This window comes from Henckelia pumila, chromosome 4, assembly GCF_033568475.1.
Source record: "Henckelia pumila isolate YLH828 chromosome 4, ASM3356847v2, whole genome shotgun sequence".
Lineage (NCBI taxonomy): Eukaryota > Viridiplantae > Streptophyta > Magnoliopsida > Lamiales > Gesneriaceae > Henckelia > Henckelia pumila.
Genome location: NC_133123.1, coordinates 39,759,288 through 39,775,462, shown reverse-complemented (window position 1 = coordinate 39,775,462; position 16,175 = coordinate 39,759,288). Strand labels below are relative to the sequence as shown.

Sequence of the window (16,175 nt, the reverse complement as noted above, 5' to 3'; positions counted from 1 at the left end):
ACATTTGGAAGAAGACATACACCCTTTATTTTTAAAAGTTGCTCTCACCTGCTTTCCTAGTTGACAAGCAGGACAAACTTTGTCTTTTATAAAATCTCCTTCGGGCAGACCAGAAACCAAATCATGCTTCCTCAAGTTAAAAATGGACTTAAAATTTAGATGATTTAACCGCTTATGCCACAACCAATGTTTATCATGATGAGCAGTAAGACAAGTAGGTGAAGAAATATGTGAGCAAGACCAGTTTACCTTGTAGGTGTTTAGGTCTCGTACACCGGTCATAAGAGTCTCACCTTTGTCATTTTTTATGAGGCAAGTGTGTTTGTGAAACTCGACCGAATGATCATTGTCACATAGTTGACTAATACTTATCAAATTATAGCATAGTTTGTCAACAAGTAACACATCTTTAATAATGATGTTACCATGGATGATCTTACCCTTACCCACGGTTTTACCTTTGGAGTTGTCTCCAAAGCTGATCTTTGGTCCTTTGCACAACACCACTTCTGTTAGAAGTTCTGGATTCCCTGTCATGTGTCGTGAGCAACCGCTATCTAAATACCAGGTAGTGTCCTTGATAGAAGTGGTTTTCTCGCCCGTTTGGACTTTTAGTACCTGCAAAGAGTGAAGAACTTTTGGTACCCATATCTAGTAGGGTCCAGGTCGGATTAGCCCTTTCGGGACCCACACCTGGAACACCCTTACAGGTTTGCCCGTGTGTGTGTCCAGAAATCTGTGCGGTCGATAGGCAGTAAATGTGTGTGCTTGTGAGGTTGCTGTGTGCTGCTTGCCTTTTTTATTTTCATCAGTTAGCCTGTACCTCTTTTGAACTGGCCTGCAATTAAAGTACTGGTAAGGCTTCTCCTTTGACCATCTTTTCTTAGAGTAGTTAGACTCATTCCATGGCCTTTTGAAATTAGATTGGTTTCCCTTTCTTCTTTCATTAGGTTTTGGTTTGATCCAAGTTCCTCTTTGATTAGAGGTCTGGGGATCCACATATCCCAGCCCTCTATGCTTAGAGCTTCGTTCGTTCGATACTTTCTGATTTTTGTCAAAGCTGCACTTATCGTGTTCATATATCGTGCTGGACCTGACAAATCTTATTTTGTTAAGATTGCCTTTGTCCAGGCTTGACTGAATACAGGATTCCATAGACTGTTCATTTGTTCCAAACCCTAGACCGGTTTTATCATGTACCGGTCTTTGGATTTCTTGAATCTTGTCAATGGTTACCGAAGATTTATTCCAAGCCTTAATGGTTTCAAGTAGTTTTTTATTCTCAATCAAGGTAGCTTGGAATACTCTTTTCAAGGTGTCGTTCTCAGTAGCCAGCAGACTTAGCTTGACCTTAAGACCATCAAGCTCTTTTTGCTGCATGCAGCTTGATTTGCTTGACTTATCTTTTAGGTCAGCTCTTTCTGCCTTTACTTCCTCGAACTCCTTGGATAATGCTTTGTATTCATTAGCCATTTCGTGTAAAGCAGTAACTAAATCACTGTGAGTAAATTCAGGTGAGCCAAAGTCAAATACCTCCTCAGCTTCTTCTTCGATGTCGGCCATAAGGCATTCCACTTTTTCATCATCGCTGTCATCTGAAGAGCTTCCGGTATTGGAGTTGTCAGAGTCAGACTCAGCCCACTTGCTTTTGCTTTCGTCTGCTACTAGAACCCTTTGGTCTCTTCCTTTTCTAAACGTCCTTTTATCCTCCTTACCCCTTCTTCTTTCGGAGAATTGCTTCTGATCATTGTTCTTAGGCTTGGTGCAGTCTGCAATGAAGTGGCCTGGCTTTCCACAGTTAAAACAAGTAGGACCATCGTTTGTATGGTCCGATTTATGATAATTTTTAAATTTAGAATTGTTTTTACGCATAAATTTACCAAATTTCTTGACAAAGAGTGTCATGGCTTCATTGCTGATTTGCTCAGCTGATCTCTTTGGAGCTACCTCGACCGGTGGACATATCACGGTTGAGGTTAAGGCCTTGGTTGGTTGAGAAGTAGATGGTTCATCTTCTGTTCTCATGTTGAGCTCGAACTCATAGGCTTTGAGATCTGCAAAGAGATCATGCAGTTCAACCTTGCTCAAGTCTTTTGACTCTCTCATGGCCACTGTCTTGATCTCCCATTCTTTGGGCAGAGCTCTCATAACCTTCACAGCAATTTCACGGTTAGTATAAGTTTTACCTAAAGCAATAAGATCACAGATGATACTACTGAACCGTTCATCAAATTCAGCCATGGTTTCCCCTGGCTTCATTTTGGCGTTGTCATATTTTTGAATGGCCAGAGTGAGCTTGTTTTCCTTTGTCTGGTCATTCCCTTCACACAGCTGAGTGAGCTTCTCCCAAATCTCCTTTGCTGTGGAACATGACTTGATTTTGCTGAACATATTCTTGTCCAGTGTTTTGTATAGGATGTCCCGGGCCACATTGTCAAGATTGGCCTTCTTTTTGTCCTCAGTGGTCCACTCAGCTCTTGGTTTCTCAATCATTTGTCCTGCACCATCGGCTAGAGCTGGGTTGACCTTCATAATTTTGATAGGACCGTCTGTTATGACATATAGCATGTCATCATCCTGTGCTGCAAGATGTGCCTGCATGCGAATTTTCCAATCATCATACTCTTCTTTAGAAAACATAGGAATTCTGTTGAAAGAAGTCATGATTTGAAAACTTCAGATCAGCAGTTGAGAAAGGAACCCGCTCTGATACCACTTGTTGGGATCGGTTCAGAGGGTAGAGGGGGGGTGAATACACTCTGAAACTTTTCTTCTTCTTCTTTAAAATGATCAAGTGAGGTTTAGTTCACTTAATCAGTTTTCTCAACTTCTAAAACGTTTTGAACAACTTAAATAGTGCGGAAATAGTTCAGAGGTTTTAGTGATGCAAAGTTTATAATGCAGTGTATGAGCAGGATGTAAGATAAATGGCAGTAAATGCTAAAGCACGATTTTATGGAAGTTCGAAGGCTTAATCCTTCTACGTCTCCCCTTCTTCCACTTAGGAAGGAATTCACTAGAAGACTTTGGTTATTACAACGTCTTGTAATACACCCACTTCAGACTTAGGACTTATCCAATGCCTAATCCGAAACTCCTAGATTTACACAGATAAGATTCTCAGTTCTTATCAGACTGGTGGAAGCTTTCAGAGCAGCTTCAAGTCTCTTCAACACTGAGTATAGTTGAGTTGAGCTTCTCAGACTGCAGAGCGGTCGAGAGGCTTAAAAACCCTAGGATGATCCTTGACGATCAGATATGTGAACTGTAGGCGAGGGTTTATTTGAGCAGCAGATGAATGATCTTGTAAGTGTGCTCAAGTATATCAGATGAGGACTTTTGATATTAGTCAAGTGATTGAAATTTTTCTGAGTTGCTTGTCTCTCTTCGTTGTCTCGTATCACTTGTTGTTGTTCTTGTTGTTTTTCTCTTTTTGAGCAATCTTCCCTTTATATAGGTCAATCATCAACGTCTTTATTTTGAACGTTCTGATGCTGCATTGAATGCGCATTTAATGCTCATAAATGCATTGATGATTCTGCATGAGGATCGTACACTGCAGACAACTTCCAGGGTCCAAAACTGGAATAAACGGTCGAATACTTTATCTGCAGTCATTCTGTGTTTTTGCCATTTTGGTACAACCTGTTGTCTTGATTTGCAGGAGTCAACAAATCTTCTGAAACGCCGGTTCTGCTTTTAATAAAGGATCCTGCAAAGAACATCTTGTCACAGGTACTTGTCTCGAGATATCTAGATAGGCAGTTGGCATTCTACCGGTAGAGATATTTGTCCTCTGCTGGTTTGAATAACCAGTCGATAAGCTTGTGACTTCAACCGGTCGAGAGATAAAGGCGGTTGACAAGCTTCCGGTAGATAGATTTATCCTCTGCTGGTTTTGATAGCCAGTCGATAGGCTTGTGACTTCAGCCGGTCGAGGGCAAAGGCGGTTGACAAGCTTCCGGTAGAAGTTGTAGTAGATTTCTGAAATACAATGGTTGGCAGCACATTCCTATACAATGAGTTGTTGTTTGTTATCACCAAAATATCGGATTCAACAATCTAATATATATATTAAAGTTGAGGATGTGGGGACTTTGGTCTTAGGAGACGACGTATTCCCTATTATATATATATGTATTCATCAAGTGGTGATAGTTTAATTTGGCAATGGGAGACGAGCTTCGATTAAAAATATATATTACTCCCTACTTTAAATATCAAGTGGTGATAATTTAATTTATTGCTATTTTTTTATTAAATATGTACTATTCTCAATTGACCATAATTTACAGTTGCTCCCCATAAATATATATTATATAATAATACTTAATCATAACAATAATCTTATGACAATTTATTAATCTCATATTTTCATATTCATAGACATATAAAATGACAATTATATCGACAAAAAGACAATAAAACATTAACTAAACAAATGTATTAAACAAATAATTTGAATAAAAAATATAATATATTTTAAGTTCATTTACCGGTACTTAATCATAAGAATATATCAATATAATTGCAATGACATGCAATGAATGTTACAAGGAAATAATGTCCATGGAGTTTTACTTTTTTCAAACATCAGTTTGGTAACGATTTTACTATTTATTAATCAAAAAATGAGTTGATATATGGCTTATGAGTATCACATGTTTATTTCAATCAAGGTTATTATAATTAGCTTCCTATTTTCTATTTTTATGTTATATATACTCATGATCAATAATTGGTTATGTGATTTTTTTGTGTTATTTTCTTATGAGTTTTCTTAATTACATTATAATTATTTATAATTTTGTAACAATCAAGTTTATTCAATGGAAGATGAAATAACCCAGTAAATAACACTATTTATTTAATTCAAAATTTGAATAAGAGTCCAATTTAATTATTAAAAAAAGAAAAGTAAAGTTGAGTTATATATTTTAGTTTGTAGGCACGTGCATATGCTCACTTGTAATTTGAAATTATAATTATTTAATGGATAAATAATTAATCATTGATAAATTAACTAAAAAAGTAATAAACAATTAAACTTAAAACTAATGTGATATTTTCAATGGTTTATTCTATTTTCGAATTTTATAATTTATTATATCATATTAATTTGAGTGATACAATTGTCCTAGATTAATTGTACCCAATAAAATATATAGTTCATTTAATTTATAATTTATTAAATGAAGTTCGTAAAATGATATCATAATTGTAGTTAGCAGAATACCACCTAATTATATTCTATAATCATTATCTAAAATTATACAATTTGAAAATAAAAAAAAAATTGAACACTTGGTCAAATTTTTTATTAATATTCTAATTTATTGGCAATAAACAAAGTGTCGTGGTATATTAAAAATTAAATGAAGTTAAATTAATAAAAAAGGTAGTTCAATACCCAATAATTTTTACCTAAACAACATTAAAAACCAATAATTATGAATAATTAAAAATAAATTATTTCTTTCTTTCATATAAATATACAAAAGAAATCAACAAGATAGTAGACAATATAACTTAATGTTATATGTTTAACTTCTTTGATAAACGTCCTTTATTCATTAGTTATGAACATTATACATTGATATATATTAATGTGATCATTAGTTATCATTATATATCTATCTAAATTGTGATTTATTTTGTTTTGTAATTATTTTTTTATTGTATGTTGTGTGGATGGTTAAACATTTTTTTTAAAATATTTTCTTCAATCCATATTGTTCTATATGTATTATGATTATTATATTATCATTTGCTAAGCTTTAGAGATTAAATTTTTTTAACTATATATATGTTTTTAATTCATATTATATTTAATTGGTGTAAACGTATATCGCGTGTTTTTTTTGTTAGTTTATTAAAATACGTCTACCCGAGTACTAGTAAGCTATACTATATTATTAAAATTGAAATTTTTTAGTGTTATGCTACGCCATCGCAATGTTAAAGTTACCATACTTTAATTTAAGATAGCATATTAATCATAAATGAGACTTTGATACAATATTGTTATGCAACAATATTTTTTGTCTTTTAATTGCTATTTAACACTTTTTTTTTTTTGCCATTGGTAGATTTTTATATAAGAAACTTCATTTTTGTATTTTTATTTCATCATTTATTTATTTATTTTATTAAAAATAAATTATAAAAACATGCAATGCGTGCATTCTAATAATTTTATCATTTATTTATTTTTTATTAAAAAATATATTATACAAACATGCAACGCGGTTGCTCTTGAATATAATGCAACTTTTATCGTAAAAAACAAGTGGTCTTGTTTGTTTCAAAATATATATATATATATATATATATATATATATATATATATATATCATCGAGTTGTGATAGTTTAATTTGGCAATGGGAGACGAGCTTTGATTTAAAAAAATATAGGGAAAATTGCTTTTTTGGTTATGTAAGTTTGTCACTTTGCGATTTTGGTCCTCTATATTTTCATATTTCAATTTTAGTCCGCTATCTTTTTTTTTTTTTGAAAATTTTAGCTCTTTTTCCGATGTGGCGATAATGTGGAGCTGACGTGTATAATGTCCGGTAAGTATTTTCGAAGAAAAAAAAACTAATATTGCCAAAAAATCGAAATATGCAGACTAAAACTGAAATATAAAAACATAAAGGATCAAAATCGCAAAATGACAAAGATATGAAACCAAAATTGCAATTTTCAAAAAAAATATATTACTCCCTATTTTATATATATCAAGTGGTGATAAATTAATGTATTGCTATTTTTTTTATTAAATATGTACTATTCTCACACTCGCCCTTGAACCATATTTAAAAATTGTTATTTAGTAAAATACGTGTATTAATTCGAGTACTAATAAGTTATGCTATATTATTAAATTTGAAACTTTTTAGTGTCATGTTACGTCATCGCAATGCCAAAGTTATCATACGTTAATTTAACACAGCTTATTAAGCATGAATGAAACTTTGATACAATATTGTTATGCAACCATATTTTTTGTATTTTAATTACAAAAATGTCACATTTTTTTTTGTCATTGGTGGATATTTATATACAAAACTTCATTTTTGTTTTTTTTATTTCATCATTTATTAATTTTTTTATTAAAAATAAATTATACAAACATGCAATGCATACATACAAATACTAATATATATATTAAAGTTGAGAATGCAAGTATGGGATGTTGGTTACACCTTTGTTTTGGCCTTTAATATTTATCTATATGTGTATATAGATTTTTTAATCATATAAAAGAGCGGGCGTGCATTTCAAAAAGAAAAAGGGAGACGAGATAATGGGAGACATGCTTTGATTTTTTTAAAAAAATGTTACTTTAAATATCATTATGTGGTGGATAATTTAGTTTATTAATTCTGTTTTATAAATATATATTATTCTCACAAACAAAATTCAACCACTAAAAATTTTATTTTTATTATTTTTATCAAGTAATTCACTATTAAATCTAAATAGAGGCATTACAATAGTGGAGCAAGCTATCAAGATTCAAGAATAAAAACAAGAGCATCGTAAGACACATAAGCAATGGCGGAGCAAGGATTTCTGGTCTATTCGGGCTAAAACATTAAGCTTTCGAATCCTTTAATATTTTCAATTGAGCTACCCGAGCTAATACTAAATTAATCCAAAAATTTTCAAATATTATATATACAAAAATTTGAAAATATTTCGAGCCACCCGGGTTGTACAAGTGTGGCTTCGCCCTTGCACATAAGCACTAGCATAAGAATTGATCGCACTAGCAAGTGAACGAGCTATCATATTAGCTTGTCGTCTAAAAAATCGAACTTTGTAAGGAATTTTTTGTGAAAGAACGAAGCGACATTATGCAATAATTGTACTAAACTCGCTGCGATCCATCAGTGTTAACAAAACGACATCTACCACAAATTTGGAATATGATTCAAATATGACTTATTGCAATTCCAGTGAGACAGTCTGTAAGGGTTTTGACAGTCTCGACTACGAAAATACCATAAATAATTCAAATAATTTTTTGAGTAAGTGTTATCTCTTAGTCTTGTTAGGGGTGAGCAAAATATCGGTTTAACCGAAATAACCAACCGAACCAAATTAAATCGGAAATTTGGTTCGGTTTAATCGATCGAACGGTTTTTTTTAAAAAAAAAATATCGGTCAATTCGGTTTAGTCGGTTCGATTTTGGTTTTAAATTTTAAAAATCGATTAAATCGATTTTAATATATATATTTTTAAAAAATGATTATTGGGCCTGATTTTTCTTTGAATTCAGATTATTTATATAGGGCTTTAATCAACATGTCAAAAACCCAAAAATATAAATCATTTGTTGCCCTACCCAACTCCAACTGCATCCTGGGCCCTGGCGTCGTCTTCTTCTCTTCTGCCGTTCTGCGTCTTCTTCTTTCTCTCAATTTGTCTGTGTTCCAACCTCCAGGGAGTCTGGCCACAACTTCTTTGTTTTTGAACCAAAATGGACTAAAAAGGTTAGAGGCAAATCGGTTTTTGTTTTTTGAAAATAGGCAGATTTGTTTTTTATTTTCGATCGAACCAACTGTATCTTCTCGATTTAGGTCATGTGTGGCTTATCTCGAGTGACATTATTTATTTGTGGAGCTCTCTTAATTGTGGGACTATGTCGAAGCATCAATAATTTGTCAGGAATGGATTTGAGGATTACTTCGGATATTCAAAGTTTTTTTAAATTTTTTTTTAAAAAAACATCGGTTATTTCGGTCGGTAACTGAAATAACCGATGTTTAATCGGTTCGGTTAACTCGGGTTTTATGCTAAAAATCGTTCGGTTCGGTTGTTTGAAAAAAAGATTTTGATCGGTTCAGTTTTGTTAATTTCGGTTCGGTCGGTTTGGTTTTGACCGATTGCACACCCCTAGTGTTGTCAATACTTCAAGACACACCACACAACGGAATAATTAAATAAAAATAATAAATAACACAAGGATATTTATGCACAAGTACTAAGTACTGGTACGATTCCTCATGGCGAAATAATCACTAGAAAACATTAACAGCTATATTCTTCAAACGAGGAGAGGTGAGCCAATAAAATTGAAAAACAAGAAATAGAGAAAAGATCATACACGATCAAGAAAGTTAAGAGCTTCAAGAACAGTTGAAGCAGATCAATCAAGCACACACTTAGAGTCATATCAGATCAATTGAGGATCATTTGTGTTGAGTTTATCGAGTTGTAAACTTGTACAAGATCAGTTGAGTGTTCAGTCAAAACATCATCTTTGTAGCAAGAATCAGTCGAGGGCTGAGTTCTTGAGTGTTTAGGAGTTCTAAGAGAGGCAGCAAAGTAAGTCCAGTCTTGGATCGGGTCTGTGCTAATTGTTTGTATAAATCAAAGTCTTTTAGAAGAGAATGAATCCTTTCGAGGTGGAAGGAGGGGTGACGTGGAAGATTGAGCTCGAACATCCAAAAACAAGTTACTGTGTTATTTCTTATATGTTCAACACATTCACTCACCTCACAAATTCAACCAAGCTATTTGATCATCTGTGTTCAATCTGTTAGTCAACCTCTTTTGCATTGATTTAAGTTGGTTGATTAACATAGACACACGAGAAAAACTGAACTCCATATAACTAAGAAGTGTATTTTCGATCCTAACAGAAAGACTTTATGTTTTTTTTTAGTTTTTTTTTTTTTTGTTTTGAGAAAAAGGATTGATGTTTTTGTAATTTGTAAGAATAATATAATATAAGTGTAAAATAAAAAAAATGGAAAAAAGGTTGACCAAATTTAAAAGCAATTTCATAATCTGAATACTTTGTGGAAAATTCGGTCCTACCCATGGGTGGTGTGGACTTTTTTTATTGGTACAAATTTTGTGGGCTTCACATGATTTGCCTAGGGATGTAAACGAGCCGAGCCGAGACGAACAATATCAGGCTCGGGTTCTGCTCGTTTGGTATTTGTGGGGGCCCGGGCTCGGCTCGAGCCCGAACCGAGCTTTTATCATAAAGCTCGGCTCGGCTCGGCTCGTTTACTACATATGTAGGCTCGGGCTCGGCTCGAGCTTGGCTTATTTATCATATTAAACGAGCCTGACTCGAGTTTGGCTCGTTAAACGAGCTCGTTTTCAGGCTCGTTAGCTCGATTAGTAAGATTGTTAAGAAGGCTCGTATTCTGGCTAGTTAAGTGGGCTCGAGCTCATTTTCGAGCTCGTGAAGCCTAAATACAATACAATACATCTCTATAAATTAATTATAAACTAAAATTAAATTTTTTTTAAATAAAATAAAAATGACAAACATAATTTTAAAAAAAAAAACGTCTCCAAAAAGTGATTTTTTGTGTTAAAAAGTTCTATAACTTCCATTTAAACACCAAACCGAGATTCCAAACCGATTTATCCCAAAATTAAACAGACTGCCATTTATGTTAATCACATTTTCAAGTTCCTAGCTTAAATCGCCCAAAATTTCAAAAACAATAAGCATTTTCGCGAAAATAAATACTTGATATAGTTTTGACATGTTTCAACAGAAAAATCATATCTAATCTATATGTTCATCAAATTAAGTGATTCCAGCGCCAAATGGAAGACAAGACAAAGCACAAGTTTCTTTGTAGTGCACACTAAAAATTTGCATGAATCAAGCTCATTCAACTCGATTAATAAACTACATGTAGACTGAACCTACTATCAAAGCATGAATCCGAAGCTAACACACTAAACGAGCCGAGCTAACGAGTCACCTAGCCGAGCTCGAGCTTCCAAGCCTATTAACGAATATGTTCGCGAGCTAACGAGCCGAATATCCTTAAACTCAAGCTCGGCTCGTGAACATTGTCGAGCTCAAAATTAAGCTCGGGCTCAGTTCGATAAGCTTAACGAACGAGCTGGAACGAGCTTTTTCATGAGCTGAGCTCCGAATAGCTCGCGAACAGTTCGGCTCGTTTACATCTCTTCATTTGCCCCAATCACATTGTTTCAACTAGCCCAAGGCACAATACCCATGGGGTAGGATCGAACATATTTTGGGGAGTTTGGACTCTCCTCTCTGCTTGTCTACTTCCTTGTCAAAACCCTGTCTACGAAGTTCATCTTTGGAATTTTTCACCCGAGGGATCTGTAAAATCGATATAACACAGCCAATTCATCCCATTTTCTCCTGAATTCCCAAAGATTTCTGTCTAAAACTTGTTCGAATTGGAGAAAATCTATTATCAGGAAAAAAAATTGGCGGATTAGAAGGATGCCACATCAGTGCCATTGAGTCAAGGTGACCCCGAAAGAGAAGATCCCGAAGATCCAGTCAAATCTCCCCCCACTTGTCCCGATTCTTCCACTCGTAAGGTTGGTTTGTTTGTTTTTATTTTATTTTTATTTGTGTATCTCTTTTTACGGTAATTTGTTTTGCCCTATTTGAATTGTAAAATAAGATTTTTTTTTGTTTTTATTGCAATATCGAATTGTGGCATATTTACTTAACATAATTAATGGGTCTGCTACGATGTATGAAATTCACTCACTGTAATAGGATTGAATCGAGCGCGTTTGGTAGTGATCAGTGTTAAAGATTTCGTTTTACGTTTTGTTGGTTGACTGACCATGATGAATTGGATGGCCGTTTATTGAATTTGAATCTGAATTATGGTTGGACGATGGATCTGTAATAACAATCCAAGTGCCATCTCTCACAATCGATTACCATCTATTGATAATGTTGGATGTCAAATATAATGGGATCTGGTTGTTCCATCTGATATGGAAAAGTAAATTTGTTCCTACCCATCTTTCTTCTGAAAGTATAAGTTGAAATGCTAGTTGCCTCCAAAACGATCGTTTTCTTCATTATCTTTGCGATAGCAACTGATATTTTCATCGTCTTGGCTATAGGGACTGATTGGCCTAGGTCGTTGTCATTGCATTTTTGTTCTCTTTTGTTTTGAAATATTGCAATGCAATGGACGATATAAGATGGTTTATATTGCTAATTTTCTCAACATTGGTTGCTAAGACAGAACTTCTTGTGTCCCACCAACATATTGTAATTTTCCAAGGGGCTATTTTTTTCTTGGCAAGATCAGTTGCGCTGGGGGGAGAGAGAATACTTTTGTCATATGGCCGTTATTGTTATTTATTCCTATACAGCATACATTAATGTACTTAACTGTTAAAAATTAAGCAAATAACGTCCAATCATGAGATACCACTGCCAACCACATCCTACTAAAAAAATAATACAACTTCAAGTTTACTGGATATTTTTAAAACAGAAGACTCCTTTCAAAGACATTAAAAACGTTTTCAACTCAGTAATAGTATGAATACGAATGCGTTGGGCACGTGAGCGTGTGGCGGATTCCAAACAGAATACATATTAAAGGACAAATAAGCATCCTATCCAAAGAGGCAAATACAGTAATATCTTCCCCAATATCGCATCACAAGATACGAACTTGGAAAGCGTCGTTTCCATTGTCATGTTGTTGCTCCCTTATTCGCTTTGCTGAATCAACTAATGATTCGCCGCAGTCATGTAACTGAATAAGTTGAAGTGTATCGATTTCTCCAATCCCATAAGGAATCTCATACATGGACCTAGCACCTTTGAGAATCAAGCTTTCGAGGCTTGGGAATTGCTCTTTTTCCACTTCCCACCTCACCAAATGATCAAATGTAGAACCAAGGCACTTGAGTCGAAGAAATTGACCTTCTATTGGCATCCACTCGGAAACCACTTCTGCATGATTATGGAATATCTCGAGCACTTGAAGATTTGGAAGTGACCCAATTTTGGTCATTTTATCCCAAGGCAAGCGAACATACTACCATAGAGTTAACATCCTAAGGCTGATTGGAAATGCATAGTCCCATATTCTTGAAGGTCTATCATAACGAGAACCAGAATCATTTATCATTACTCGTAATTCTTCAAGGCTTCGTAGATGAAAAAGATTGTCAAGACAGAGACCATCCCAGCTTCTGTATCCAATAAGGAGACGCATACTTTTGTATTCACCATCAGTTTAATTGCCTCTTCAGTTAATTTGAAATCTTTCACTTGCCAAAGTGTTTGTATATCACTTTCTTGGATGACTCTTACGTTAGAAGGATGGGATAAAAGAAAACAGGGTTGTATGATAACATGTCTCAACTTTGGCATCTCCAGAATTTCAAATGGTACTTCGACTTCTACGGAAAAGGACTTGACAAATAAAGTTTGGAGATGGAAAAGTTTGGTTATCGAGGCGAGAAATCCACGAGGACGTGATTTTTGAGTCAAGTTAATACGAATGTACCTTAAATTGACAAATGTGGAGATTGCGTCTGAAATTTCCGGCCAAATTAAATTTGGTGCGTTCACGATATTGAGGCGTCTGCAACCAAGAGGTAATTCAAATCGTTCATGTCTGTGGTAGAAAAACAGAACAGAACGAAGAACGGTTGAGTCTGCAGATATTTGACATTCCTCAAAATTCTGGACGTGATGAAAAATAAGGCGGCGATTTGAACGTTCTATGTTGTACTTTTGGGTGGATATATAGCGAAAAAACCCCTGTTCTTCAGCTTTTTTTATGCAAATTTCCCTCAACAAATCATGTACTCCAACATATTCTGGTGTGCCGTCTGGCCGTTTCTCGACCACCGAGAGCAAATTTCTGTTCAAAAAATACCTCTCGCCCAACTCTTCCAAGCATTTAGACTGATGATAATATGGTTTGATAAATCCCTCTGCAATCCACAACTTGTTTAGTTCGGAAACATTGATTTTTGAATCTTCTGGAAAAGCTGTGATGTAGAGGAAGCATGTTTTTAGTCGAAGGGGCAACCAATCATAGCTTAAATAGAGTATTTTTTAGCACTGCAATGCAATTGTGGGTTCCGTGAAGCTTATGTTTTCAGGGCCCGAACCACTAAAAATTTTATTATTAAAACAATTTTTCACGTACATTTGCAAATTTATTAGTGAACTCGCCCCGATCTACTCCGCCAATAAATATAATAATATATTATTAATCATCTATTTTTATGTTCTATTATTTGAATAATGAAAACGTAATCCATAATTTTAGTTAATAGTATTTTAAGTTGAAATAATTTTATTTTAGTATGACATGTTTAATATCAAAATATATAATTATATTATAATTTTTTTTGTTATTTGATAATTTTTTTACTGTTAGATATTATTAATATAAATTTAGAAATTAAAGTAACTGTATTTGATTTATTAATTTTTACTTTTTTATTGTATATTGATCTTAATTTAAATTTTTTTATAATTTTTAGTGTATCTAACTCAGATTGGACTCATAAGATTACGAGTACAGAGTGGGACGGGCTTAATACATCGAATTGTACAAGTACCAAAGATAAAAAGATAAAATGGTGTTATTTTATAATTGAGTTACTTGATCAAATAATTTTTTCTAATTGATCGTTAATTTAATTTCACAAAAAAAAATGTGAATCTAATATTCGATTTACTGTGTTTCGATAGCAAGATTATCTCTTACTAAATTATTAGTTGTTTTGTAGATTTATAACGATTTTTAGAGGATCTCTTATTAATTTATTTTGTTTTCTTGGGATTTACATATATATGCATTGCATATGTCATGGACTCATGGTAGTATTTTTTATGCTTTAGACTGTGAGAGATTTTCGCAAATCTAATTTTAATTAAAATCTCAAAATAAATAAATAAAATCTTTCTCTGGTAATCTCTACGGCCTTCAAATCATCTTCAATCAATTTCCCAATTACAGAACCTTAACATTTTTCATATTGTTTCGATTATACCTTTTCTTTATATATGTGCACTCATAAATTCATTTTTACACATTGAACAATTGTTATTCTTCTTCATTGCATTACACAAATTAAACAACGGCTATTCTTCATTACAAAGTATAAATTTTAGGAAAAAGTGTAATTTTGGTTCGATAATTTTTTTACTTTGTGATATGTTCATATTTGTTTTCATATTTCAGTTTTAGTACTCATGCATGCATGTTGCAATTTTTCGTACATTTAGTTATTTTTCGTCGAAAATACCGATGTGAACACTCTATATGTTAGTTTACACAGACTACATCAGCGCTGCATTAATGTCACACCAGCGACACGTCAGAAAAAAAGATTAAGATTGAAAAAAAAAAGATACCAGATTAAAATTAAAATCTAACAACATATATAGGACCGAAATCACAAAGTAACAAACATACTAAATCAAAAAAGCAATTTTTTCTATTTTTTTTATAAAAACCTAGAGTGACTATTATACTTAGGATTTCACTATGTATAACTTATCCCAATCAATTTCGCCTTATTTTCGTCATATTATTTATCTATTTATTAATTAATAATTTTACATCAATTAAATCAAATAAATTATAATCTATCTATCAAATCAAATAATTTATTAACTATTTTTTCTTATTTATTTTTAATTTACATTATATTACTTATCTATGGATTACTTATCCTATCACTCAAACCAAACGGTGCTAGTATTAAATTAAACCTTACTAAACACTTAGAAGCTGGAACTCCTAGGCAACTCCGATGACTTAACCAAAGTCTATTCGCAAAATAAAACTGGTTAAATTAATCAATTAAATCAAATAAATTATAATCTATCAATCAAATCAAATAATTTATTAACTATTTTTTTTTATTTATTTTTAATTTACATTATATTACTTATCTATGAATTACTTATCCTATCATTCAAATCAAACGGTGTTAGTATTAAATTAAACCTTGTTACTAAACACTTAGAAGCTGGAACTCCTAGGCAACTCCGATGACTTAACCAAAGTCTATTCGCAAAATAAAACTGGTTAAATTAATCAAGCTCAAATACTTCTAAAATGAGCAAAACAGTACAAATTGATCCTTAATAAAAGAAATGATAAAACAAAGAGAGGGAGCTTGATCGATAATTTGGGCCCAGTTTTTCTTAGGGAATCGTGAAATTTATGATTTCTTAAATATTAAAATATTATTTCTTATATCGAGAAATTAGAGGTTGATGTATTGTGAAATGAAAAGTGAATATCTAAATTAATAAAATAGTTTTTTTACCACAAACTTTTGGTATTTTGTAGAAAAATTTAGCGGTGAAATCGGGTCGGGACTCGTCCCGTAACCCTTTTATATTTGATTTTCGTTTTGATA

At 33.1% G+C, this 16,175-nt stretch overlaps 1 protein-coding gene across 1 annotated transcript; it reads right to left on the bottom strand.

The window, feature by feature from the left end:
• Positions 1-12,433: 12,433 nt before the first annotated feature.
• LOC140860898 (putative late blight resistance protein homolog R1A-3) lies at positions 12,434-12,793 on the bottom strand. Its single transcript, XM_073263898.1, has one exon. The coding sequence runs from the start codon at positions 12,791-12,793 to the stop codon at positions 12,434-12,436; it is 360 nt and encodes a 119-aa protein (XP_073119999.1).
• Positions 12,794-16,175: the final 3,382 nt, after the last annotated feature.

Coding starts and splice junctions, on each gene's coding strand:
- LOC140860898 (XM_073263898.1), bottom strand. CDS start 12,793: ATGACCAAAATTGGGTCACTTCCAAATCTTCAAGTGCTCGAGATATTC.